We start from the raw sequence: 26,400 nt of genomic DNA, 5'->3' as shown, positions 1-26,400 counted from the left end.
TTTCACAGTCTGTATTGTGTGTTTCACAGTCTGTATTGTGTGTTTCACAGTCTGTATTGTGTGTTTCACAGTCTGTATTGTGTGTGTTTCACAGTCTGTATTGTGTGTGTTTCAGTCTGTATTGTGTGTGTTTCACAGTCTGTATTGTGTGTTTCACAGTCTGTATTGTGTGTGTTTCAGTCTGTATTGTGTGTGTTTCACAGTCTGTATTGTGTGTGTTTCACAGTCTGTATTGTGTGTGTGTTTCAGTCTGTATTGTGTGTGTTTTACAGTCTGTATTGTGTGTGTGTTTCAGTCTGTATTGTGTGTCTTTCACAGTCTGTATTGTGTGTCTTTCACAGTCTGTATTGTGTGTGGTTTACAGTCTGTATTGTGTGTCTTTCACAGTCTGTATTGTGTGTGTTTCACAGTCTGTATTGTGTTTGTACATTTCCTGCTCTGTGTCAGTCCGATTCACATTCAGTTGGTGTGACCCCATTTCCTGATCAGGTACAGATTGTCCATTTTGCGACCAGATTGGGCTCAGTGCTCTGATTGGTTTAGTTTGGTTCGTTGAATCAGTTAATGGGACGTGGGGAGATCAGAACCCAGGACAACTCCCACCACCGTCTGTTTTTGTTTTCAGCTTGAGAGTAAATCTGCTTTTATCTTTCAGGAGAACAGTGTGAATTCGGAGATGGTGGAACAGACATACAGGAGGAATCCAATCCTCCGTTACACCCAACACCCCCTGCACTCCCCACTCCTGCCCTTGCTGTATGGGGATATTAACCTCAGCTGTGAGTATCTGCTGTGTGTTTCCCAATTTCACATCGTGCACAGGCTCTGTATAAAACCTGGAGAGGCCAGTGACACTATCGACCTTTGATTGTGGTAACAGAGGGTCTGTGTGTGTGTCGGTGTCTGTGTGTGTCTGTGTCTGTGTGTGTGAATGTCTCTGTGTGTGTGTGTGTGTGTGTCTGTGTTTGTGTCTGTCTGTCTGACAGAAGCCCGAAGCCACTGTCTTCAGTCCCCGCCACAAACTCCATTCCCTCACCACCGACTCCACCCCTCTCCCCGGCCACTGTCTGAGGCTGAACCAGGCTGTTCACAACCTCGGCCTTCTATTTGACCCTGAGATGAGCTTCTGACCCCATATCCTCTCCATCACCAAGACCGCCTACTTCCACCTCCGTAACATCGCCCGTCTCCGCCTCTACCTCAGCTCATCTGCTGCTGAAACCCTCCTCCGTGCCTTTGTTACCTCCAGACACGGCCATTCCAATGCTCTCCTGGCCAGCCCCCCATCTTCCACCCTCCAGAAACTTGAGCTCATCCAAAACTCTGCTGCCCGTATCCTAACTCACACCAAGTCCCGTTCACCCATCACCCCCTGTGCTCACTGACCTACATTGGCTCCTGGTCCAGGAACGCCTCGATTTTAAAATTCTCATCCTTGTTTTCAAATCCCTCCATGGCCCTCGCCCCTCCCTCTCTCTGTAACCTCCTCCAGCCCTACAACCCTCCGAGATCTCTGCGCTCCTCCAATTCCGGCCTCTTGCCTATCCCCGATTTTAATCGTTCCACCATTGGCGGCCGTGCCTTCAGCTGCCTGGGCCCTAAGCTCTGGAATTCCCTCCCTAAACCTCCCCGCCTCTCTCTCCTCCTTTAAGACGCTCCTTAAAACCTCCCTCTTTGACCGAGCTTTTGGTCACCTGTCCTAATATCTCCTTATGTGGCTCGGTGTCAAATTTTGTTTAATAATCACTCCTGTGAAGCACCTTGGGACATTTTACTACATTAAAGGTGCGAAATAAATGGGAGTTATTGTTGATGAGTCTGTGTCTGTGTGTGTGTCTGTGTCTGTCTGTGTGTGTCTGTGTGTCTGTGTCTGTCTGTGTGTGTGTCTGTCTGTGTGTGTGTCTGTGTGTGTGTCTGTGTGTTTTAGGGTTGCCCTTAAGTCAGCGAGAGAATTAATTACAAAGTTCTGATAAAGTTCACACCCAAATATTCGGTCCCTCGGTTCTCCCCACACTGCTGCCGGAACCATTTAATTTCCAGCATTTTCTATTTTCATTTCAAATTTCCAGCATCTTCAGTTATTTGATTTTAGTTGAATTACAAAGGTCCTCATTCATTCAGCTATCTGCTCCCCTCCCCTCTCCTCCCCTCTTCTTTCTCCTCTCCTCTCCCCCTCCCCCCCTCCCCTCCCCCTCTCCTCTTCCCCTCTCCTTCTCCTCTCTCCCCTCTCCTCCTCCTCCTCTCCCCCCTCTCCTCTCCCCCCTCCCCTCCCCTCCCCTCTCCTCCTCCTCTCCTCTCTTCCCCCTCTCCTCTCCCCCCTCTCCTCTCCCTCCTCCCCTCCTGGGCTGAAGACAAGCTGCTGCAATTGATCTCAGTGTCACTGGTTTAAGGATGTGGGAAATTGTCCAATGCCTCCCAGAGGGAAGTTGGTGCCTCCAGCCGTCTGGTGAGGACTGGATGGAATTGGAGTGTGATGCCAGTACAGTTGAATAGCCAGCCAATCTCACACAGGAAGAAAGGCCACTTGGGATGATGAACAGGAGGGTGGTAATTGTCCATGGAAGATGTAGCCCAGTGAGAGTCAGCGCCATCGGGAGCAGACTACAGAAAGATGTGTGTGAGAGAAGCTGAGCGCATGTGGGTGGTTTCATCCTCTCCGAGTGCAGACTCCAGACTAACCTGTCACCTTCCTGTCTCCCCGGCTCTAGTGCAGAAGGAGAAGGGATACACCAGTCTTCAGGACGAGGCCGTAAGGATCTTCAACTCACTGCAGGAACTGGAGTCCGCCTCCGATCCCATTCCCATCGTCCAGGGAATTCTACAAACCTGCCAGGACCTGAAATCGCTGAGGGATGAGGTCTACTGTCAGCTCATCAAACAGACCAATCACATGCCTCAGCCGAATAGCATGGGGAACCTGCACCACTGTCGGCTGCTCGGCTGCATGAGCTGCACCTTCCTGCCCAGTCGCGGCATCCTCCGTTACCTCAAGTTCCACCTGAAGAGGTCTGAGTCACAGCTCTCGGAGTCTGACAAACAACTCCAGGCCAAGGCCCAGCCAGCCCATAATCTCCACCCACCTCCTCACCATCTCCTGAGAGATTACACCTATCAGGAAAGAGTGAACAGGCCGGGGCTCTTTACCCTAGAAAAGCGAAGACTGAGGGGTGACCTGATCGAGGTCTTTAAGATTATGAAAGGGTTCGATAGGGTAGACGTAGAGAAAATGTTTCCACTTGTTGGGGTGACAAGAACTAGGGGCCATAAATATAAGATAGTCACTAATAAATCCAATAGGGAATTCAGGAGAAACTTCTTCACCCAGAGAGCGGTGAGAATGTGGAACTCACTCCCACAAGGAGTAGTTGAGGTGAATAGTGTGGATGGATTTAAGGGGAAGCTCGATAAACACATGAGGGAGAAAGGAATAGAAGGATATGGTGATAGGGTGAGATGAAGTAGGGAGGGAGGAGGCTCGTGTGGAGCATAAACACCGGGATAGACCAGTTGGGCCGAATGGCCTGTTTCTGTGCTATACATTCGATGCAATTTTATGCAATATCCCTCAATCCCACCTACCCACCTTCTCCCCGTATCCCTCAATCCCATTTTTAGATGGATGTTGGATGTGGGTTATGAGTTAATATTCCAGGGGTGATTTGCTTTCCCAGCAGGGACGGAGACAGGGCTACAACAGTCTGTGCGGTTTTCAGTAGGCAGCTTGCGATGAGCCCCCATGTCCCATGTGTGTCCCGTTCTCCGTGTGTCCCGTGTGTCCCATTCTCCGTGTTCCCCGTTCTCAGTGTGTCCCCGTTCTCCGTGTTCCCCATGTGTCCCGTTCTCCGTGTGTCCCCGTTCTCCGTGTGTCCCGTTCTCCGTGTGCCCCGTTCTCCGTGTGTCCCCGTTCTCCGTGTTCCCCGTGTGTCCCGTTCTCCGTGTGTCCCCGTTGTCCGTGTGTCCCCGTTCTCCGTGTGTCCCGTTCTCCGTGTGTCCCCGTTCTCAGTGTTCCCCGTTCTCCGTGTGTCCCGTTCTCCGTGTGTCCCCGTTCTCCGTGTGTCCCCGTTCTCCGTGTGTCCCCGTTCTCCGTGTGTCCCCGTTCTCCGTGTGTCCCGTTCTCCGTGTTCCCCGTGTGTCCCGTTCTCCGTGTTCCCCGTGTGTCCCGTTCTCCGTGTGTCCCGTTCTCCGTGTTCCCCGTGTGTCCCGTTCTCCGTGTGTCCCCGTTCTCCGTGTGTCCCGTTCTCCGTGTGTCCCGTTCTCCGTGTGTCCCCGTTCTCCGTGTTCTCCGTGTGTCCCCGTTCTCAGTGTTCCCCGTTCTCCGTGTTCCCCGTGTGTCCCGTTCTCCGTGTGTCCCCGTTCTCCGTGTGTCCCGTTCTTCGTGTTCCCCGTGTGTCCCGTTCTCCGTGTTCCCCGTGTGTCCCGTTCTCCGTGTGTCCCGTTCTCCGTGTTCCCCGTGTGTCCCGTTCTCCGTGTGTCCCGTTCTCCGTGTTCCCCGTGTGTCCCGTTCTCCGTGTTCCCCGTGTGTCCCCGTTCTCCGTGTGTCCCCGTTCTCCGTGTGTCCCGTTCTCAGTGTTCCCCGTTCTCCGTGTGTCCCGTTCTCCGTGTTCCCCGTGTGTCCCGTTCTCCGTGTGTCCCCGTTCTCCGTGTGTCCCCGTTCTCCGTGTGTCCCGTTCTCAGTGTTCCCCGTTCTCCGTGTGTCCCGTTCTCCGTGTTCCCCGTGTGTCCCGTTCTCCGTGTGTCCCCGTTCTCCGTGTTCCCCGTGTGTCCCGTTCTCCGTGTGTCCCGTTCTCCGTGTTCCCCGTGTGTCCCGTTCTCCGTGTGTCCCGTTCTCCGTGTTCCCCGTGTGTCCCGTTCTCCGTGTGTCCCCGTTCTCCGTGTTCCCCGTGTGTCCCCGTTCTCCGTGTTCCCCGTGTGTCCCCGTTCTCCGTGTGTCCCCGTTCTCCGTGTTCCCCGTGTGTCCCCGTTCTCCGTGTGTCCCGTTCTCCGTGTTCCCCGTGTGTCCCGTTCTCAGTGTGTCCCCGTTCTCCGTGTTCCCCGTGTGTCCCGTTCTCCGTGTGTCCCGTTCTCCGTGTTCTCCGTGTGTCCCGTTCTCAGTGTGTCCCCGTTCTCCGTGTTCCCCGTGTGTCCCGTTCTCTGTGTGCCCCGTTCTCCGTGTTCTCCGTGTGTCCCGTTCTCAGTGTGTCCCCGTTCTCCGTGTTCCCCGTGTGTCCCGTTCTCCGTGTGTCCCGTTCTCCGTGTGTCCCCGTTCTCCGTGTTCCCCGTTTGTCCCGTTCTCAGTGTGTCCCCGTTCTCCGTGTGTCCCCGTTCTCCGTGTGTCCCGTTCTCAGTGTGTCCCCGTTCTCCGTGTTCCCCGTGTGTCCCCGTTCTCAGTGTGTCCCCGTTCTCCGTGTTCCCCGTGTGTCCCCGTTCTCCGTGTGTCCCATTCTCCGTGTTCCCCGTGTGTCCCGTTCTCAGTGTGTCCCCGTTCTCCGTGTTCCCCGTGTGTCCCGTTCTCCGTGTGTCCCGTTCTCCGTGTTCCCCGTGTGTCCCGTTCTCCGTGTGTCCCGTTCTCCGTGTTCTCCGTGTGTCCCCGTTCTCCGTGTGTCCCCGTTCTCCGTGTTCCCCGTGTGTCCCGTTCTCCGTGTGTCCCCGTTCTCCGTGTTCCCCGTGTGTCCCGTTCTCCGTGTGTCCCCGTTCTCCGTGTTCCCCGTGTGTCCCGTTCTCCGTGTGTCCCCGTTCTCCGTGTTCCCCGTGTGTCCCGGTCTCCGTGTTCTCAGTGTGTCCCCGTTCTCCGTGTGTCCCCGTTCTCCGTGTTCCCCGTGTGTCCCCGTTCTCCGTGTTCCCCGTGTGTCCCGTTCTCCGTGTGTCCCCGTTCTCCGTGTGTCCCGTTCTTCGTGTTCCCCGTGTGTCCCGTTCTCCGTGTTCCCCGTGTGTCCCGTTCTCCGTGTGTCCCGTTCTCCGTGTTCCCCGTGTGTCCCGTTCTCCGTGTGTCCCGTTCTCCGTGTTCCCCGTGTGTCCCGTTCTCCGTGTTCCCCGTGTGTCCCCGTTCTCCGTGTGTCCCCGTTCTCCGTGTGTCCCGTTCTCAGTGTTCCCCGTTCTCCGTGTGTCCCGTTCTCCGTGTTCCCCGTGTGTCCCGTTCTCCGTGTGTCCCCGTTCTCCGTGTGTCCCCGTTCTCCGTGTGTCCCCGTTCTCCGTGTGTCCCGTTCTCAGTGTTCCCCGTTCTCCGTGTGTCCCGTTCTCCGTGTTCCCCGTGTGTCCCGTTCTCCGTGTGTCCCCGTTCTCCGTGTTCCCCGTGTGTCCCGTTCTCCGTGTGTCCCGTTCTCCGTGTTCCCCGTGTGTCCCGTTCTCCGTGTGTCCCGTTCTCCGTGTTCCCCGTGTGTCCCGTTCTCCGTGTGTCCCCGTTCTCCGTGTTCCCCGTGTGTCCCCGTTCTCCGTGTTCCCCGTGTGTCCCCGTTCTCCGTGTGTCCCCGTTCTCCGTGTTCCCCGTGTGTCCCCGTTCTCCGTGTGTCCCGTTCTCCGTGTTCCCCGTGTGTCCCGTTCTCAGTGTGTCCCCGTTCTCCGTGTTCCCCGTGTGTCCCGTTCTCCGTGTGTCCCGTTCTCCGTGTTCTCCGTGTGTCCCGTTCTCAGTGTGTCCCCGTTCTCCGTGTTCCCCGTGTGTCCCGTTCTCTGTGTGCCCCGTTCTCCGTGTTCTCCGTGTGTCCCGTTCTCAGTGTGTCCCCGTTCTCCGTGTTCCCCGTGTGTCCCGTTCTCCGTGTGTCCCGTTCTCCGTGTGTCCCCGTTCTCCGTGTTCCCCGTTTGTCCCGTTCTCAGTGTGTCCCCGTTCTCCGTGTGTCCCCGTTCTCCGTGTGTCCCGTTCTCAGTGTGTCCCCGTTCTCCGTGTTCCCCGTGTGTCCCCGTTCTCAGTGTGTCCCCGTTCTCCGTGTTCCCCGTGTGTCCCCGTTCTCCGTGTGTCCCATTCTCCGTGTTCCCCGTGTGTCCCGTTCTCAGTGTGTCCCCGTTCTCCGTGTTCCCCGTGTGTCCCGTTCTCCGTGTGTCCCGTTCTCCGTGTTCCCCGTGTGTCCCGTTCTCCGTGTGTCCCGTTCTCCGTGTTCTCCGTGTGTCCCCGTTCTCCGTGTGTCCCCGTTCTCCGTGTTCCCCGTGTGTCCCGTTCTCCGTGTGTCCCCGTTCTCCGTGTTCCCCGTGTGTCCCGTTCTCCGTGTGTCCCCGTTCTCCGTGTTCCCCGTGTGTCCCGTTCTCCGTGTGTCCCCGTTCTCCGTGTTCCCCGTGTGTCCCGGTCTCCGTGTTCTCAGTGTGTCCCCGTTCTCCGTGTGTCCCCGTTCTCCGTGTTCCCCGTGTGTCCCCGTTCTCCGTGTTCCCCGTGTGTCCCGTTCTCCGTGTGTCCCCGTTCTCCGTGTTCCCCGTGTGTCCCGTTCTCCGTGTGTCCCCGTTCTCCGTGTTCCCCGTGTGTCCCCGTTCTCCGTGTGTCCCCGTTCTCCGTGTTCCCCGTGTGTCCCCGTTCTCCGTGTGTCCCCGTTCTCCGTGTTCTCCGTGTGTCCCCGTTCTCCGTGTGTCCCCGTTCTCTGTGTTCCCCGTGTGTCCCGTTCTCAGTGTGTCCCCGTTCTCCGTGTTCCCCGTTCTCCGTGTGTCCCGTTCTCCGTGTGTCCCCGTTCTCAGTGTGTCCCGTTCTCAGTGTTCCCCGTTCTCAGTGTTCCCCGTTCTCCGTGTGTCCCGTTCTCCGTGTTCCCCGTTCTCCGTGTTCCCCGTTCTCCGTGTGTCCCGTTCTCCGTGTGTCCCGTTCTCCGTGTTCCCCGTGTGTCCCGTTCTCTGTGTGTCCCGTTCTCCGTGTGTCCCCGTTCTCAGTGTGTCCCGTTCTCCGTGTGTCCCGTTCTCCGTGTGTCCCGTTCTCAGTGTGTCCCCGTTCTCAGTGTTCTCCGTGTGTCCCCGTTCTCCGTGTGTCCCATTCTCCGTGTTCTCCGTGTGTCCCGTTCTCCGTGTGTCCCCGTTCTCCGTGTGTTCCCGTTCTCCGTGTTCTCCGTGTGTCCCCATTCTCCGTGTGTCCCGTTCTCCGTGTGTCCCGTTCTCCGTGTTCTCCGTGTGCCCCGTTCTCCGCGTTCTCCGTGTGTCCCGGTCTCCGTGTGTCCCCGTTCTCCGTGTGTCCCGTTCTCCGTGTTCTCCGTGTGTCCCCGTTCTCCGTGTGTCCCGTTCTCCGTGTTCTCCGTGTGTCCCCGTTCTCCGTGTGTCCCGTTTTCCGTGTGTCCCCGTTCTCCGTGTGTTCCCGTTCTCCGTGTTCTCCGTGTGTCCCCGTTCTCCGTGAGCCCCGTTCTCCGTGTTCTCCGTGTGTTCCGGTCTCCGTGTTCTCCGTGTGTCCCCGTTCTCCGTGTGCCCCGTTCTCCGTGTTCTCCGTGTGTCCCCGTTCTCCGTGTGCCCCGTTCTCCGTGTTCCCCGTTCTCCGTGTGCCCCGTGTGTCCCGGTCTACGTGTTCTCCGTGTGTCCCGTTCTCCGTCTGCCCCGTGTGTCCCCGTTCTCCGTGTTCTCCGTGTGTCCCGTTCTCCGTGTTCCCCGTTCTCCGTGTGTCCCCGTTCTCCGTGTGTCCCCGTTCTCTGTGAGCCCCGTTCTCCGTGTGTCCCGTTCTCCGTGTGCCCCGTTCTCCGTGTTCTCCGTGTGTCCCGTTCACCGTGAGCCCCGTTCTCCGTGAGCCCCGTTCTCCGTGTTCCCCGTTCTCCGTGTGTCCCCGTTCTCCGTGTGTCCCCGTTCTCTGTGAGCCCCGTTCTCCGTGTTCTCCGTGTGTCCCGTTCTCCGTGAGCCCCGTTCTCCGTGTTCTCCGTGTGTCCCGTTCTCCGTGAGCCCCGTTCTCCGTGAGCCCCGTTCTCAGTGTTCCCCGTTCCCCGTGTGTCCCCGTTCTCCGTGTGTCCCCGTTCTCCGTGTGTCCCCGTTCTCCGTGAGCCCCGTTCTCTGTGAGCCCCGTTCTCCGTGAGCCCCGTTCTCCGTGTGTCCCCGTTCTCTGTGAGCCCCGTTCTCTGTGAGCCCCGTTCTCCGTGTGTCCCCGTTCTCCGTGTGTCCCCGTTCTCCGTGAGCCCCGTTCTCCCTGTGCCCCGTTCTCCGTGAGCCCCGTTCTCCGTGTGTCCCTTTCTCAGTGTTCCCCTTTCTCAGTGTTCCCCGTTCTCCGTGTGCCCCGTTCTCCGTGAGCCCCGTTCTCCGTGAGCCCCGTTCTCCGTGAGCCCCGTTCTCCGTGTGTCCCCGTTCTTCGTGAGCCCCGTTCTCCGTGTGCCCCCGTTCTCCGTGAGCCTCGTTCTCCGTGAGCCCTGTTCTCCGTTAGTCCCGTTCTCCGTGTTCCCCGTTCTCCGTGAGCCCCGTTCTCCATGTGCCCCGTTCTCCGTGTTCCCCGTTCTCCGTGTGCCCCGTGTGCCCCGTTCTCCGTGTGCCCCGTTCTCCGTGTGCCCCGTGAGCCCCGTTCTCCGTGTGTCCCGTTCTCCGTGTTCCCCGTTCTCCGTGTGTCCCCGTTCTCCGTGTGCCCCGTTCTCCGTGTGTCCCCGTTCTCCGTGTGCCCCGTTCTCCGTGTGCCCCGTTCTCCGTGTGCCCCGTGAGCCCCGTTCTCCGTGTGTCCCGTTCTCCGTGTGTCCCGTTCTCCGTGTTCCCCGTTCTCCGTGTGTCCCCGTTCTCCGTGTGCCCCGTTCTCCGTGTGCCCCGTTCTCCGTGTGCCCCGTGAGCCCCGTTCTCCGTGTGTCCCGTTCTCCGTGTTCCCCGTTCTCCGTGTGTCCCCGTTCTCCGTGTGCCCCGTTCTCCGTGAGCCCCGTTCTCCGTGTGCCCCGTTCTCCGTGAGCCCCGTTCTCCGTGTGTCCCTTTCTCAGTGTTCCCCTTTCTCAGTGTTCCCCGTTCTCCGTGTGCCCCGTTCTCCGTGAGCCCCGTTCTCCGTGAGCCCCGTTCTCCGTGTGTCCCCGTTCTTCGTGAGCCCCGTTCTCCGTGTGCCCCCGTTCTCCGTGAGCCCCGTTCTCCGTGAGCCCCGTTCTCCGTTAGTCCCGTTCTCCGTGTTCCCCGTTCTCCGTGAGCCCCGTTCTCCGTGTGCCCCGTTCTCCGTGTTCCCCGTTCTCCGTGTGCCCCGTGTGCCCCGTTCTCCGTGTGCCCCGTTCTCCGTGTGCCCCGTGAGCCCCGTTCTCCGTGTGTCCCGTTCTCCGTGTTCCCCGTTCTCCGTGTGTCCCCGTTCTCCGTGTGCCCCGTTCTCCGTGTGTCCCCGTTCTCCGTGTGCCCCGTTCTCCGTGTGCCCCGTTCTCTGTGTGCCCCGTGAGCCCCGTTCTCCGTGTGTCCCGTTCTCCGTGTGTCCCGTTCTCCGTGTTCCCCGTTCTCCGTGTGTCCCCGTTCTCCGTGTGCCCCGTTCTCCGTGTGCCCCGTGAGCCCCGTTCTCCGTGTGTCCCGTTCTCCGTGTTCCCCGTTCTCCGTGTGTCCCCGTTCTCCGTGTGTCCCCGTTCTCCGTGTGCCCCGTTCTCCGTGAGCCCCGTTCTCCGTGTACTCTGTCTTGCTCGATGTTTGTTACACGAGGAGGGTGGGTGTGGATGTTCTCGAGCGAGGGTCCGGCTGATTATTGAAGCCTGCCAGCCAAGGGGGTGGGAGATGGGACCTGATCCCACTCCCCCTGTAGTGGGGGCAGAAGGAATCCACTGTTTGTGTGATGTATTAACAGTCAGTTATATCACAATATTGCACCCGTTTCCATGTTACTGAAGTCTAAAGCCTGTATTACCTGCACCTGCCTCAGTCCCAGGCCCTTTGATTGGTCTCTTGGGCTGCGCTCTCTGGTCCCAGGCCCTTTGATTGGTGTCTTTTTTTATTCGTTCATGGGATGTGGGCATCGCTGGCGAGGCCGGCATTTATTGCCCATCCCTAATTGCCCTCGAGAAGGTGGTGGTGAGCCGCCTTCTTGAACCGCTGCAGTCCGTGTGGTGAAGGTTCTCCCACAGTGCTGTTAGGAAGGGAGTTCCAGGATTTTGACCCAGCGACGATGAAGGAACGGCCGATATATTTCGGGCTGCACCTCTCTGTTCTCTGCCTGGGGTGTCGGTGGACTCAGAGACTGAGCTGGATTTTGCTGTGTTTTTCTGCAGGATTAAAGAGCAAATTCCCGGCAGTGAGATTGAGAAATACGCCCAGTTCATCAGCGAATCCCTGAAGAGAACCAAAGGGCGAGAGTTTGTGCCGTCTCAGGAGGAGATTGAAGCATTGATCGGTCGGCAGGAGATGGTGACAACTGTTTACTGTCATGGGGGAGGATCGTGTAAAATCTCCATCAACTCCCACACCACGGCCGGAGAGGTGAGTCTCACGCCATCTCACTGACCACACTCAGACCACCCTCACACCATCTCACTGACCACACTCAGACCACCCTCACGCCATCTCACTGACCAGGCTTGGACCATCCTCACACCATCTCACTGACCACACTCAGACCACCCTCACACCATCTCACTGACCAGACTCAGACCATCCCCACACCATCTCACTGACCAGGCTCAGACCATCCCCACACCATCTCACTGACCAGACTCAGACCATCCCCACACCATCTCACTGACCAGACTCAGACCACCCTCACACCATCTCACTGACCACACTCAGACCATCCCCACACCATCTCACTGACCACACTCAGACCACCCTCACACCATCTCACTGACCAGATTCAGACCATCCCCACACCATCTCACTGACCAGGCTCAGACCATCCCCACACCATCTCACTGACCAGACTCAGACCATCCCCACACCATCTCACTGACCAGACTCAGACCATCCCCACACTATCTCACTGACCAGGCTCAGACCACCCTCACACCAGCTCACTGACCAGACTCAGACCATCCCCACACCATCTCACTGACCAGACTCAGACCACCCTCACACCAGCTCACTGACCAGACTCAGACCATCCCCACACTATCTCACTGACCAGGCTCAGACCACCCTCACACCAGCTCACTGACCAGACTCGGACCATCCCCACACCATCTCACTGACCAGACACAGACCATCCCCACACCATCTCACTGACCAGGCTCAGACCATCCCCACACCATCTCACTGACCACACTGAGACCACTCAGTGAGGGCCAGTGACACACGATACAGACCATCTGCCTGGTCACAGGGCTCGCCTGTTATGGTATGAGTGTAGTTCTGAATTTAAGGCTGAAGTTCATTGTATATCACTCTCCGATACTCCCCTCGTATGTCGGGGTGTTTTTTTTTATTCGTTCACGGGATGTGGGCGTCGCTGGCGAGGCCGGCATTTATTGCCCATCCCTAATTGCCCTTGAGAAGGTGGTGGTGAGCCGCCTTCTTGAACCGCTGCAGTCCGTGTGGTGACGGTTCTCCCACAGTGCTGTTAGGAAGGGAGTTCCAGGATTTTAACCCAGCAACGATGAAGGAACGGCGATATATTTCCAAGTCGGGATGGTGTGTGACTTGGAGGGGAACGTGCAGGTGGTGGTGTTCCCATGTGCCTGCTGCTCTTGTCCTTCTAGGTGGTATAGGTCGCGGGTTTGGGAGGTGCTGTCGAAGAAGCCTTGGCGAGTTGCTGCAGTGCATCCTGTGGATGGTACACACTGCAGCCACAGTGCGCCGGTGGTGAAGGGAGTGAATGTTTAGGGTGGTGGATGAGGTGCCAATCAAGTGGGCTGCTTTGTCCTGGATGGTGTCGAGCTTCTTGAGTGTTGTTGGAGCTGCACTCATCCAGGCAAGTGGAGAGTATTCCATCACACTCCTGACTTGTGGCTTGTCGATGGTGGAAAGGCTTTGGGGAAGTCAGGAGGTGAGTCACTCACCGCAGAATACTCAGCCTCTGACCTGCTCTTGTAGCCACAGTATTTATGTGGCTGGTCCAGATAAGTTTCTGGTCAATGGTGACCCCCAGGATGTTGATGGTGGAGGATTCGGCGATGGTAATGTCATTGAATGCCAAGGGGAGGTGGTTAGACTCTCTCTTGGAGATGGTCATTACCTGGCACTTGCCTGGCGCGAATGTTACTTGTCACTTATCAGCCCAAGCCTGGATGTTTCCAGGTCTTGCTGCATGCGGGCTCGGACTGCTTCATTATCTGAGGGGTTGCGAATGAAACTGAACACGTGCAATCATCAGCAAACATCCCCATTTCTGACCTTATGATGGAGGGAAGGTCATTGATAAAGCAGCTGAAGATGGTTGGGCCTAGGACGCTTCCCTGAGGAACTCCTGCAGCAATGTCCTGGGGCTGAGATGATTGGCCTCCAACAACCACTACCATCTTCCTTTGTGCTAGGTATGACTCCAGCCACTGGAGAGTTTTCCCCCTGATTTCCATTGACTTCAATTTTACTAGGGCTCCTTAGTGCCACATTCGGTCAAATGCTATCCAAATTCTTAGAGTCATAGAGTTATACAGCACGGATAGAGGCCCTTCGGCCCATCGTGTCCGCGCGGCCATCAAGCCCAGTCTAATCTAATCCCATATTCCAGCATTTGGTCCGTAGCCTTGTATGCTATGGCATTTCAAGTGCTCATCCAAATGCTTCTTGAATGTTGTGAGGGTTCCTGCCTCCACAACCCTCTCAGGCAGTGAGTTCCAGACTCCAACCACCCTCTGGGTGAAAAAGTTTTCTCAAATCCCCTCTAAACCTCCCGCCTTTTACCTGGAATCTATGCCCCCTTGTTATAGAACCCTCAACGAAGAGAAAAAGCTCCTTAGTATCCATCCTATCTGTGCCCCTCATAATTTTGTACACCTCAATCATGTCCCCCCTCAGCCTCCTCTGCTCCAAGGAAAACAAACCCAATCTTCCCAGTTTCTCTTCATAGCTGAAGCGCTCCAGCCCTGGTAACATCCTGGTGAATCTCCTCTGCACCCTCTCCAAAGCGATCACATCCTTCCTGTAGTGCGGCGACCAGAACTGCACACAGTACTCCAGCTGTGGCCTAACCAGTGTTTTATACAGCTCCATCATAACCTCCTTGCTCTTATATTCTATGCCTCGGCTAATAAAGGCAAGTATCCCATATGCCTTCTTTACCACCTTATCTACCTGTTCCGCCGCCTTCAGGGATCTGTGAACTTGCACACCAAGATCCCTCTGACCCTCTGTCTTGCCTAGGGTCCTCCCATTCATTGTGTATTCCCTTGCCTTGTTAGTCCCTCCAAAGTGCATCACCTCGCACTTTTCCGGGTTAAATTCCATTTGCCACTGTTCCGCCCATCTGACCAACCCATCTATATCGTCCTGCAGACTGAGGCTATCCTCCTCGCTATTTACCACCCTACCAATTTTTGTATCATCAGCGAACTTACTGATCATACCTTTTACATTCATATCCAAGTCGTTAATGTAGACCACAAACAGCAAGGGCCCCAGCACAGATCCCTGTGGTACCCCACTGGCCATAGGCTTCCAGTCACAAAAACAACCTTCGACCATCACCCTCTGCCTTCTGCCACTAAGCCAGTTTTGTATCCAAAGTGCCAAGGCACCCTGGATTCCATGGGCTCGTACCTTCTTGACCAGTCTCCTGTGGGGGACTTTATCGAAGGCCTTACTGAAATCCATGTATACCACATCCACTGCGTTACCCTCATCCACACGCCTAGTCACCCCCTCAAAAAATTCAATCAAATTAGTCAGACATGATCTTCCCTTGACAAAGCCATGTTGACTATCCCTGATTAATCCTTGCTTCTCCAAGTGGAGACTAATTTTGTCCTTCAGAATTTTTTCCAATAATTTTCCTACCACTGATGTTAGGCTCACTGGCCTGTAGTTCCCCGGTTTGTCCCTACTCCCCTTCTTGAATAATGGTACTACATTAGCGGTTCTCCAGTCCTCTGGCACATCCCCTGTGGCCAGAGAGGTTCTGAATATATGTGTCAGAGCCCCCGCAATCTCCTCCTTTGCCTCACACAGTAGCCTGGGATACATTTCGTCCGGGCCTGGGGATTTATCCATTTTTAGGCCTGCTAAAACCGCCAATACCTCCTCCCGCTCGATGTTAATATGTTCGAGTATATCACAGTCCCCCTGTCGTATTTCTCTGTCTACGTCGTCCTTCTCCATAGTGAAAACAGATGCAAAAAATTCATTTAGAACCCCTCCTACATCTGCCGGCTCCACACACAGATTGCCATTTTTGTCCCTAATGGGCCCTATTTTTTCCCTAGTTATCCTCTTACCCTTAATATACTTATAAAACATCTTAGGATTTTCCTTTATTTTGCTCGCCAGAGTTTTTTCATGGCCCCTCCTTGATCTTCTAATTTCTTTTTTAAGTATCCCCCTGCACTTTTTGTACTCCTCTCGGGCTTCCTCCGTCCTTAGCTTTTTGTATCTGCCAAAAGCCCTCCTTTTTTTCCTAATCCATTCTCGTATATCCCCTGACATCCAAGGTTCCCTGGAGTTCTTGGAACCACCCTTGACCTTTACGGGAACATGTTGCCATTGTATGGTCTCAATCTCCCTTCTGAAAGACTCCCATTGCTCCGATGCGGATTTTCCTACAAGCAGCTGATCCCAGTCCATTTTGGCCAGATCCTGCCTTATCCTATTAAAATCGGCCTTCCCCCAATTTAGAACCTTTATTTCCGGCCCCTCCCTGTCCTTTTCCATGACCACCTTAAATCTCACTGAATTATGGTCACTGTCACCAAAGTGCTCACCTACTAGCACTTCTTCCACTTGGCCGGACTCATTCCCTAGAATTAGGTCCAGTACCGCCCCCTCTCTTGTAGGACTTTCTACATGCTGGCTCAAAAAGCTCTCCTGGATGCACGTTAAGAATTTTGTACCCTCTAAGCCTTTTACACTCTGAGTATCCCAGTTAATATTGGGGAAGTTGAAATCCCCCACGATTATTACCCTATTATTTGCACAATTTTCTGAGATTTGCCTACATATCTGTTCCTCTATCTTCTTGGGACAGAGACGGTTGAGAGGAGATTTGATCGAGGTGTTCAAAATCATGAAGGGTCCAGACAGAGTAGATAGAGAGAAACAGTTCCCATTGGTGGAAGGGTCAAGGACCAGAGGACATAGATTTAAGGTGATTGGCAAAAGAACCAAAGGTGACATGAGGAAAATCTTTTTTACACAGCGAGTGGTTAGGATCTGGAATGCACTGCCCGAGGGGGTGGTGGAGGCAGATTCAATCATGGCCTTCAAAAGAGAAGTGGATAAGTACTTGAAAGGAAAACATTTGCAGGGCTACGGGGAAAGGGCGGGGGAGTGGGACTAGCTGGATTGCTCTTGCATGGAGCCCACAAAGACTCGATGGGCCAAATGGCCTCCTTCCGTGCTGTAACCTTTCTATGATTCTGTATCAAGGGCAGTCACTCTCACCTCACCTCTGGAATTCAGCTCTTTTGTCCATGTTTGGACCAAGGCTGTAATGAGGTGGTTAGACTCTCTCTTGGAGATGGTCATTACCTGGCGGAACCCAAACTGAGCATCGGTGAGCAGGTTATTGGTGAGTAAGTGCCGCTTGATAGCACTGTCGACGACACCTTCCATCACTGTGCTGATGATTGAGAGTAGACTGATGGGGCGGTAATTGGCCGGATTGGATTTGTCCTGCTTTTTGTGGACAGGACATACCTGGGCAATTTTCCACATTGTCGGGTGGATGCCAGTGTTGTAGCTGCACTGGAACAGCTTGGCTGGAGGCGCGGCTAGTTCTGGAGCACAAGTCTTCAGCACTACAGCCGGGATATTGTCGGGGCCCATAGCCTTTGCTGTGTGTGTTTATATATTACTCACTGATACTCCCCTGGTATGTCAGGGTGTGTTTTTTATATATATATATATATATATATAACTCATGGACTGTGCTTTCTGTCGTTACTCCAGGTTGTTGAAAAGCTGATCCGAGGCCTCGCGATGGAAGACAGTCGCAACATGTTCGCCCTCTTTGAACATAACGCACTGGGCGACAGGGCCATCGAGAGCCGAGTGATCGTCGCAGATGTCCTGGCTAAATTTGAGAGGTCCGATTCTAACGTTACATTTCAAGTTGTGACATCTGCTGCCCTCTGATGGGCCTGAGGCGCGGGGCCCGGTCCCTGAGGCGCGGGGCCCGGTCCCTGAGGCGCGGGGCCCGGACCCTGAGGCGCGGGGCCCGGTCCCTGAGGCGCGGGGCCCGGTCCCTGAGGCGCGGGGCCCGGTCCCTGAGGCGCGGGGCCCGGACCTCGAGGAGCGGGGCCCGGACCCTGAGGCGCGGGGCAGTGTTGAGAATGGCCAGGGTGAAGGTCCCACGGTGTTTGCACAGTTGGACACCAGTGAGAGACTGTCCTTTTAGTGCTTTTGGCTGGGGTGGGTGGCGGTGTGTGTGCGGGAGAGAGTCTGGGCTGTGTCCCACTGATTAATCGATGATGTCCTTTGACTGCAGACTGGCCGGCACTGAGGAGCAGGAGGAGGCTGGACCCTGGAGCCTGTACTTCAAGCTGTACTGCTTCCTCAATGTGGAGAACGTGGCGAGGGAAGGGATGGAGTTTGCTTTCATGTTTGAACAGGTACAAACTATTCACTTCATTCACTAACCAGCCCAGTTAGGGGGCTTTAACAACACATTAACCAACTGATCTTACTGACCTGTTTCATCAGCTAGGCTTATTAATTAACTAGTTAGTGGGTTAGTGACCAGCCAAAGATGGGCTTATTAAGCAGCCTAACTAGTAGAACTGTTACCTAGCCTGAGAGGTTTTGTATCAACCAGCCAAAAAGGCAATTGTGAATGAAATCCTATTGGATCATGTTGCATTGTAGGTAAACATGTTCCCATTTGATCAACAAAGTGTGTGAATTTTTAATACAATTCAGGGTGTGGGAGTGACCGGGGAGTGAGGACAACTCACAGTGTGGGAGTGACCGGGGAGTGAGGACAACTCACAGTGTGGGAGTGACCGGGGAGTGAGGACAACTCACAGTGTGGGAGTGACCGGTGAGTGAGGACAACTCAGGATGTGGGAGTGACCGGGGAGTGAGGACAACTCAGGGTGTAGGAGTGACCGGGGACTGAATGGCGGAGCAGGCTGGAGGGGTGCTATGGTCTACTCCTGCTCCTATTTCTTAGACTAACTGGCCTTTAGTTAACATATCAGTTGCCAAACTCTTGAGGGCTGAGTTTAATGGGGTGGTCATTATTTGGGAGGAGGCTTTGGCCAGTCACTATTAGGGTGAGATTTTGGCCGGTCACTATTAGGGTGAGATTTTGGCCGGTCACTATCGGGGTGAGATTTTGGCCGGTCACTATCGGGGTGAGATTTTGGCCGGTCACTATCGGGGTGGAAGGTCATTGCTTGGAACGAAAGGCTTGAGCCAGTCATGATTGAGTAGAATTTTGCTTCCTTTTGTTCAGGCCCATGAATGTTTAATCAGTGGGCATTTCCCGGCACCTGAAGATACCCTCCAACTCTTAGCAGCTTTGAGACTACAATATATCCACGGAGATTACACCAAAGGCTCCCTGAACCTCGAGGAAGTTTATCCAGTCACCAAGCTGAGGAACAAGATCTGCCAATCCACAAAGTCCAACTCTCAGACCCTGGAGAAGAGGAGGACGAGTTTCTTGGAAGGTACATTGCGCCGCAGTCTACGGACAGGCTCTGTGAAGAAACAGAAGCTGGAGGAAGAACAGATGTTGGAAATGTGGATCAAAGAAGAGCTGTTAGCGACTCGGACCAGCATCGTGGACAAGTGGAAAAGGCTGCTGGGTATGAAGCAACAGCAGGCCATGCTGAGATACATGGCTATCGTCATGGAATGGCTTGGTTATGGGTCAACGCTCTTCGATGTTGAGGTATGGTTGACTGGTTTCTCACCTGGTTTTTCTGCCTACAGGTTACCTGACTACAACTTTTCATAAGAACATAAGAAATAGGAGCAGGAGTAGGCCATTCGGCCCCTCGAGCCTGCTCCACCATTCAATCAGATCATGGCTGATCTTCAACCTCAACTCCACTTTCCCGCCCGATCCCCGTATCCCTCGATTCCCCAGAGTCCAAAAATCTATCGATCTCAGCCTTGAATATACTCAATGACTGAGCATCCACAGCCCTCTGGGGTAGAGAATTCCAAAGATTCACAACCCTCTGAGTGAAGAAATTCCTCCTCATCTCAGTCCTAATGGCTGACCCCTTATCCTGAGACTATGCCCCCTAGTTCTAGACTCTCCAGCCAGGGAAACATCCTCTCAGCATCTACCCTGTCAACCATCTAAGAATTTGGTATGTTTCAATGAGATCACCTCTCATTCTTCTAAACTCCAGAGAGTATCGGCCCATTCTACTCAATCTTTCCTCATAGGACAACCCTCTCATCCCAGGAATCAATCTAGTGAACCTTTGTTGCACCGCCTCTAAGGCAAGTATATCCTTCCTTAGGTAAGGAGACCAAAACTGTACACGTTACTCCAGGTGAGGTCTCACCAGAGATCTGTACAATTGCAGCAAGACTTCCTTACTCTTGTACGCTGACCCACTTGTAATAAAGGCCAACATACCATTTGCCTTCCTAATTGCTTGCTGTACCTGCATGCTAACTTTCTGTGTTTAGCTCACAAGGACACCCAAATCCCTCTGAACACCAACATTTCATAGTTTCTCACCATTTAAAAAAATATTCTGTTTTTCTATTCTTCCTACCAACGTGAATAACCTCACATTTCCCCACATTATACTCCATCTGCCACCTTCTTGCCCACTCACTTAACCTGTCTATATCCCTTTGCAGACTCTTTGTGTCCTCCTCACAGCTTACTTTCCCACCCGGCTTTGTATCATCAGCAAACTTGAATACATTACACTCGGTCCCTTCATCTAAGTCATTAATATAGATTGTAAATAGCTGAGGCCCAAGCACTGATCCTTGCGGCACCCCACTAGTTACAGCCTGACAACCTGAAAATGACCCGTTTATTCCTACTCTCTGTTTTCTAACCATTAACATAGAAACATAGAAAATAGGAGCAGGAGTAGGCCATTCAGCCCTTCGAGCCTGCTCCACCATTCAATATGATCATGGCTGATCCTCTATCTCAATATCATATTCCCGCTCTCTCCCCAAACCCCTTGATGCCTTTTGTGTCTAGAAATCTATCCAGCTCCTTCTAAATATATTCAGTGACTTGGCCTCCACTGCCTTCTGTGGTAGAGAATTCCACAGGTTCACCACCCTCTGAGTGAAGAAATTTCTCCTCATCTCAGTCCTAAATGTCCGACCCCGTATCCTGAGACTGTGACCCCTCGTTCTGGACCCCCAGCCAGGGGAAACATCCTCCCTGCATCCAGTCTGTCTCGCTCTGTCAGAATTTTATATGTTTCTATGAGATCCCCTCTCATTCTTCTGAACTCAAGTGAATACAGGCCGAGTCGACCCAGTCTCTCCTCATACGACAGTCCTGCCATCCCAGGGATCAGTCTGGTGAACCTTCGCTGCACTCCCTCTATGGCAAGTATATCCTTTCTTAGGTAAGGAGACCAAAACTGCACACAATATCCAGGTGTGGTCTCACCAAGGCCCTGTATAACTGCAGTAAGACATCCTTGCTCCTGTACTCAAATCCTCTTGCAATGAAGGCCAACATACCATTTGCCTTCCTAACTGCTTGCTGCACCTGCATGTTTGCTTTCAGTGAATGCTATACAAGGACACCCAGGTCCCTTTGAACATCAACATTTCCCAATCTATCACCATTTAAATAATACTCTGCCTTTCTGTTTTTCCTTCTGAAGTGGATAACTTCACATTTATCCACGTTATACTGCATCTGCCATGTATTTTCCCACTCACTCAACTTGTCTAAATTGCCTTGAAACCTCTTTTCATCCTCCTCACAACTCACAATCCCACCTAGTTTTGTGTCGTCAGTAAACTTGGAAATATTACATTTGGTTCCCTCATCCAAATCATTGATATATATTGTGAATAGCTGGGGCCCAAGCACTGATCCCTGCGGTACCCCACTAGTCACTGCCTGCCACCCCGAAAAAGACCCATTTATTCCTACTCTCTGTTTCCTGTCTGTTAACCAATTCTCAATCCATGTCAGTATATTACCCCCAATCCCATGTGCTTTAATTTTGCAAACTAACCTCTTATATGGGACTTCATCAAAAGCTTTCTGAAAATCCAAATAAACCACATCCACTGGTTCTCCCTTATCTATTCGACCAGTTACATCCTCAAAAAACTCCAGTAGGTTTGTCAAACATGATTTCCCTTTCATAAATCCATGTTGACTTTGTCTAATCCCGTTGATATTTTCTAAGTGTCCTGTTATCACATCCTTTATAATGGACTCTAGCATTTTCCCTACTACTGATGTTAGGCTCACCGGTCTGTAGTTCCCTGTTTTCTCTCTCCCTCCTTTTTTAAATAGTGGGATTACATTTGCCACCTTCCAATCTGCAGGAACTGTTCCATAATCTATAGAATTTTGGAAGATGACAACTAATGCATCCATTATTTCCATGGCTACCTCTTTTTAGTACTCTGGGGTGCAGATTATCAGGCCCTGGGGATTTATTGGCTTTCAGTCCCATTAATTTCTCCAGCACTATTTTTTTACTAATACTAATTGCCTTTAATTCCTCCTTCTCACTAGTCCTTTGGTTCCCTAGTATTTCTGGGAAGTTATTTGTGTCCTCTTCCATGAAGACAGAACCAAAGTATTTGTTTAATTGCTCTGCCATTTCCTTGTTCCCCATTATAAATTCTCCCGTTTCTGACTGTAAGGGACCTACATTTGTCTTCACTAATCTTTTTCTTTTTACATACTTGTAGAGGCTTTTACAGTCCACTTTTATGTTCCTGGCAAGTTTACTCTCATACTCTATTTTTCCCCTCTTAATCAATCTCTTGGTCCTTTTTTGCTGAATTCTAAACTGCTCCCAATCCTCAGGCTTGCTACTTTTTCTGGCAACTTTATAGGACTCCTCTTTGGATCTAATACTATCCTTAATTTCTTTTGTTAGCCATGGTTGGGCCGCTTTTCCTTTTGTGATTTTGCGCCAGAAAGGAATGTATAATTGTTGCAATTCATGCATTTGTTCCTTAAATGTCAGCCATTGCCTATCCACTGTCATGCCTTTCAATGAAGCTCCCCAATCTATCATAGCCAACTCACTCCTCATACCTTCGTAGTTTCCTTTGTTTAGATTTAGGACCCTAGTTTTGGATTGGACTACTTCACTTTCCATCTTAATGAAGAATTCTATCATGTTATGGTCACTCTTCCCTAAAGGACCCCGCACAACAAGATTATTAATTAACCCCTTCTCATTGCACAATACCCAATCCAGGATAGCCTGTTCCCTGGTTGGCTCCTCAACGTACTGGTCTAAAAAACTATCTCGTACACACTCCAGGAATTCATCCTCCACAGTATTATTGCTAATTTGGTTTGGCCAGTCTATATGTAGATTAAAGTCACCCATGATTACTGTGGTACCCCTGTTACATGCATCTCTAATTTCCTGTTTGATCCCATCCCCTACATTACCACGACTATTTGGAGGCCTATAGACAACTCCCACCAGTGTTTTCTGCCCCTTGGTGCTTCTTAACTCCACCCAGACTGATTCTACATCTTGATTTTCTGATTCAATATCCTTTCTCACTATTGCTCTGATTTCATCCTTTACTAACAACGCCACCCCACCTCCTTTTCCTTTTTGCCTGTCCTTCCTAAATATCGAATACCCTTGGATATTCAGCTCCCAGCCTTGGTCACCCTGCAGCCATGTCTCTGTAATCGCAATTATATCATATCCGTTTACATCTATTTGCGCTGTTAATTCATCTACCTTAAATAGATGTAAACCAATCCTCTATCCATGCTGATATATTACCCCCAACCCCACGAGACCTTACCTTTCAGGGTAACTTGCCTTCGCCACAGGAAGTATCCACGGTGATTAATCACGGACCCCGCCTCACCTTACCTCTACTGGGTCGCGGTTTCACTCGGAGAAGTTGCAAGCTCTTTCTGTTCCCCTCACTTAAAAAACCAAACCAACTCGACTCATTTCCATGTGTTTGGAAACAATATCACTGGTATTACTGTCCAGTGATTGGTCGCGGTGGGTACCAGCGCCGTGTGATTGGTCGCGGTGGGTACCAGCGCCGTGTGATTGGGCGCGGTGGGTACCAGTGCCGTGTGATTGGGCGCGGTGGGTACCAGTGCCGTGTGATTGGTCGCGGTGGGTACCAGTGCCGTGTGATTGGTCACGGTGGGTACCAGTGCCGTGTGATTGGTCACGATGGGTACCAGTGCCGTGTGATTGGTCGCGGTGGGTACTAATGCCCCTTTGATTGGTTCTCCGCAGTGTAAGGAAGGCGGATTCCCCAATGAGCTGTGGTTGGGCGTCAGCGCAGAAAACATTTCCATCTACAAACGAGGAGATGCTCGGCCATTGGAGACGTTCCAGTATGAGCACATTGTGTTCTTTGGGGCACCTCTCCCAAACACCTACAAGATCACAGGTGGGCGAGCGGGAAATGTTCTTCGAGACTCCTCAGGTGAGAGAGCTGATCGGTGACCTCAGGCGCGACAGCGTTAGTTATCGTGGACAGGTGAAAGGTCACACTCTCCATTGTGGTGCCAGTCATGCCAAGTTCATTCAATTTAAGCAAACTCTGGGTCAGGCCATCAGCCTGATCTCTGCCGACTGACAGAATCTGACGGTTGTGGTTTGGGATCGGTACAGGTTAACCAACCAACGTCGTTCAACCCCGAGCTGCAGATTCCCAGTGGGAGACCCAGGGCTGCCCTGTCGCTCCGTGCCTGCGGCCTGTTGGTGGTTGTGGGCTGAGCCTGGAGGTGAGGCCGGTCGCTGTGGGAGGGGAGTTGAGATTCCACAGCCCGGCTCTCCGAGGGTCCTTCAGCTCTGAGCTTCACTGGGGTTTTGGAGATGGCCTCGTTCCAGATGATCCAGAATCAAACTGAGCTCCATGCCCCCACCGACTTGCCGTCGAGGAGCAAGGTGTTGCCACAGGATCCTCAATCGCCATCGAGCTCACTCCCAGCTGGAGCAGGTTCCTGCTTCACTCCCGACATCTCACTCACACTGAGTGAACATTTGGACCCTCTCACTCCTGAGGGAGACGAGGGAGAAAATATACAAGAAAGGAACTCCTGAACAACACTGCTGCTGGACTGGATTCGTAAAAAACTACGGGGATGAGAGAACTCCCATTGATTCCACTCCCCCCCGAGTCCGTCTCCCATCGACCCTCCCCCCAGAGTCCGTCTCCCATCGACCCCCTCCCCCAAACTCCGTCTCCCATCGACCCCTCCCCCAGACTCCGTCTCCCATCGACCCCCCCCCAGACTCCGTCTCCCATCGACCCCTCCCCCAGACTCCGTCTCCCATCGACCCCCCCCCAGACTCCGTCTCCCATCGACCCCCCTCCACCCCCCAGAGTCCGTCTCCCCCCGCCCCGGTTCCTGGATTTCTCCCTCCCTTGTTCGTAATTCCCTTTCCTGATTCTCTCTGTTGTTAATATCCCTGCACCCTCTCCCCTGACTCTGGGCATGAACCCCGATATATTGCTGTCGTCAGTCGCGTCCCTCACTGCTCTGTCTCTATCTCGTTCCAGGTGGGGGAAATCTCCAAGATAATGAAGGCTTACATCAACATGATCGTGAAGAGACGTTACAGCATCAAGTCTGTGATCGCTCACAGCAGTGAGGCCAGATCCTGGACCAGATAGACGGGACCCCCCCCAACTCCCCACTCCCCCTCCCACTGGTATGACGACATGCCCTGGTGTTTGGACACTTGCTGGTAGATCTGGTGGAAGTAGAAAGCACTGAGCCGAGAGCTGAATGGTCATCGTCCGCAATTGGAAGGAGGATTTTTCTCTTTAGGACCCCGAGAGGTGCCATTCTGTTTATTGGGGGAGGGGGAGCCGTCTTGCCCCCTCCCCCCCATCTTACCATGGACCCATCCCAGTGTGACTGATCGAGCCGAGTCGAATCAACCCAAGTCGGGCTCGTACGGTTTAGTTACATTAACACGAGGCCTTAATGGACTCCATCGTGAGGTCAGGGAGGAGCCCGTTCCTGCGAGAGCTGCAGTTCCAGCCCCACCCTGAAGGGGAGCCACTGACGGGGGAGGGTGACGGGGGAATGGTGACGGAGGGTGGAGGGGGGAGAGTGAGGGGGGAGGAGAGGGGTGAACAGGGAGGGGGAGGGGAAGGGGCGGGTCACGGTGACGGAGGGAGGTCACGGTGACGGAGGGAGGTCACGGTGACGGAGGGAGGTCACGGTGACGGAGGGAGGTCACGGAGGGAGGTCACGGTGACGGAGGGAGGTCACGGTGACGGAGGGAGGTCACGGTGACGGAGGGAGGTCACGGTGACGGAGGGAGGTCACGGTGACGGAGGGAGGTCACGGTGACGGAGGGAGGTCACGGTGACGGAGGGGAGGTCACGGTGACGGAGGGAGGTCACAGGTGATGGAGGGAAGTCACGGTGACGGAGGGAGGTTACAATCGCCAATCGCCAGGATTGTCCTGGAATCTCCAGGAAATTAATGACTGATCTCCCAGACAACACGCCCATATTGATCCAATCGGCCGTGGGAAGGTCGGCTTCGCGAAGGTGGACGTGTCGGGCGACCAACGGCGGGAGTGTGGGGGCGGGGTAGTTGGAGGCGTGAGGCCATGTGTTGAAAACCTCCAGGAATACGTCCAACCAGAGTTGGTAATTCCTAGAGGGGAGGGGGAGGAGACAACTGGGCCAGAGCCAGCAACCGAGAGCTGGTCCTGTCTTGACCCGGACCCCCCCCCCAATCCCGGGGTGACCAGTCACCAAGCTCAGCCTGCAATACTGCGAGCAGTGTTGCCGAGAGGAATACAGCACAGGCATGATGGGCCAAATGGCCTCCTTCTATACTGTCTCAATTCAATGATTCTATCATAGCAGTTCCTGCTAATCGGAAGGTGTCTCTCACTCTGTCTGTCTGTCTGTCTCTCTCACTCTGTCTGTCTGTCTGTCTCTCTCACTCTGTCTGTCTGTCTGTCTCTCTCACTCTGTCTGTCTGTCTGTCTGTCTGTCTGTCTCTCTGTGTCCAAGTCTCTCTCTCCTCGCTCACTTTCCATCTGTCTGTCTGTCCGTCTCTCACTCTTTCTCTCTCTGTCTGTCTGTCTGTCTGTCCGTCTCTCACTCTTTCTCTCTCTGTCTGTCTGTCTGTCAGTCTCTCTCTCTGTCTGTCTGTCCATCTCTTTCTGTCTGTCTGCCTCTCTCTCCTCTCTCGGTGTCTCTCTCCCTCTCTCGGTGTCTCTCTCCCTCTCTCCCCGTCCCCCTCTCCCTCTCTCCCCGTCCCCCTCTCGCTCTCTCTCCCCGTTCCCCTCTCGCTCTCTCTCCCCGTTCCCCTCTCGCTCTATCCCCTCCTCTCTCCCTCTCTGATTCTCTCGCTCTCTCTTTCCCTCTCTC

General features: G+C 53.6%; 1 protein-coding gene across 1 annotated transcript in view; it reads left to right on the top strand.

Annotated features, from left to right (window-relative positions):
• The window catches only part of LOC137319224 (unconventional myosin-X-like), a gene marked incomplete at its 5' end in the record, with an annotated part of 39,800 nt that extends 14,728 nt beyond the window's left edge, over positions 1 to 25,072 (top strand). Inside the window, 9 exon segments of the mRNA XM_067981528.1 lie at positions 656 to 779; positions 2,709 to 3,006; positions 11,052 to 11,259; positions 16,813 to 16,949; positions 17,351 to 17,474; positions 18,320 to 18,760; positions 23,289 to 23,444; positions 23,446 to 23,481; positions 24,562 to 25,072. Of these exon segments, the coding sequence (XP_067837629.1) occupies positions 656 to 779; positions 2,709 to 3,006; positions 11,052 to 11,259; positions 16,813 to 16,949; positions 17,351 to 17,474; positions 18,320 to 18,760; positions 23,289 to 23,444; positions 23,446 to 23,481; positions 24,562 to 24,675 (1,638 nt within the window).
• Positions 25,073 to 26,400: the final 1,328 nt, after the last annotated feature.

The sequence above is a fragment of the Heptranchias perlo genome, unplaced genomic scaffold (genome assembly GCF_035084215.1).
Source record: "Heptranchias perlo isolate sHepPer1 unplaced genomic scaffold, sHepPer1.hap1 HAP1_SCAFFOLD_770, whole genome shotgun sequence".
NCBI classification, from domain to species: domain Eukaryota; kingdom Metazoa; phylum Chordata; class Chondrichthyes; order Hexanchiformes; family Hexanchidae; genus Heptranchias; species Heptranchias perlo.
Note: the sequence above shows the minus strand (reverse complement) of the source record. Positions and strands in the feature narration are given on the sequence as shown.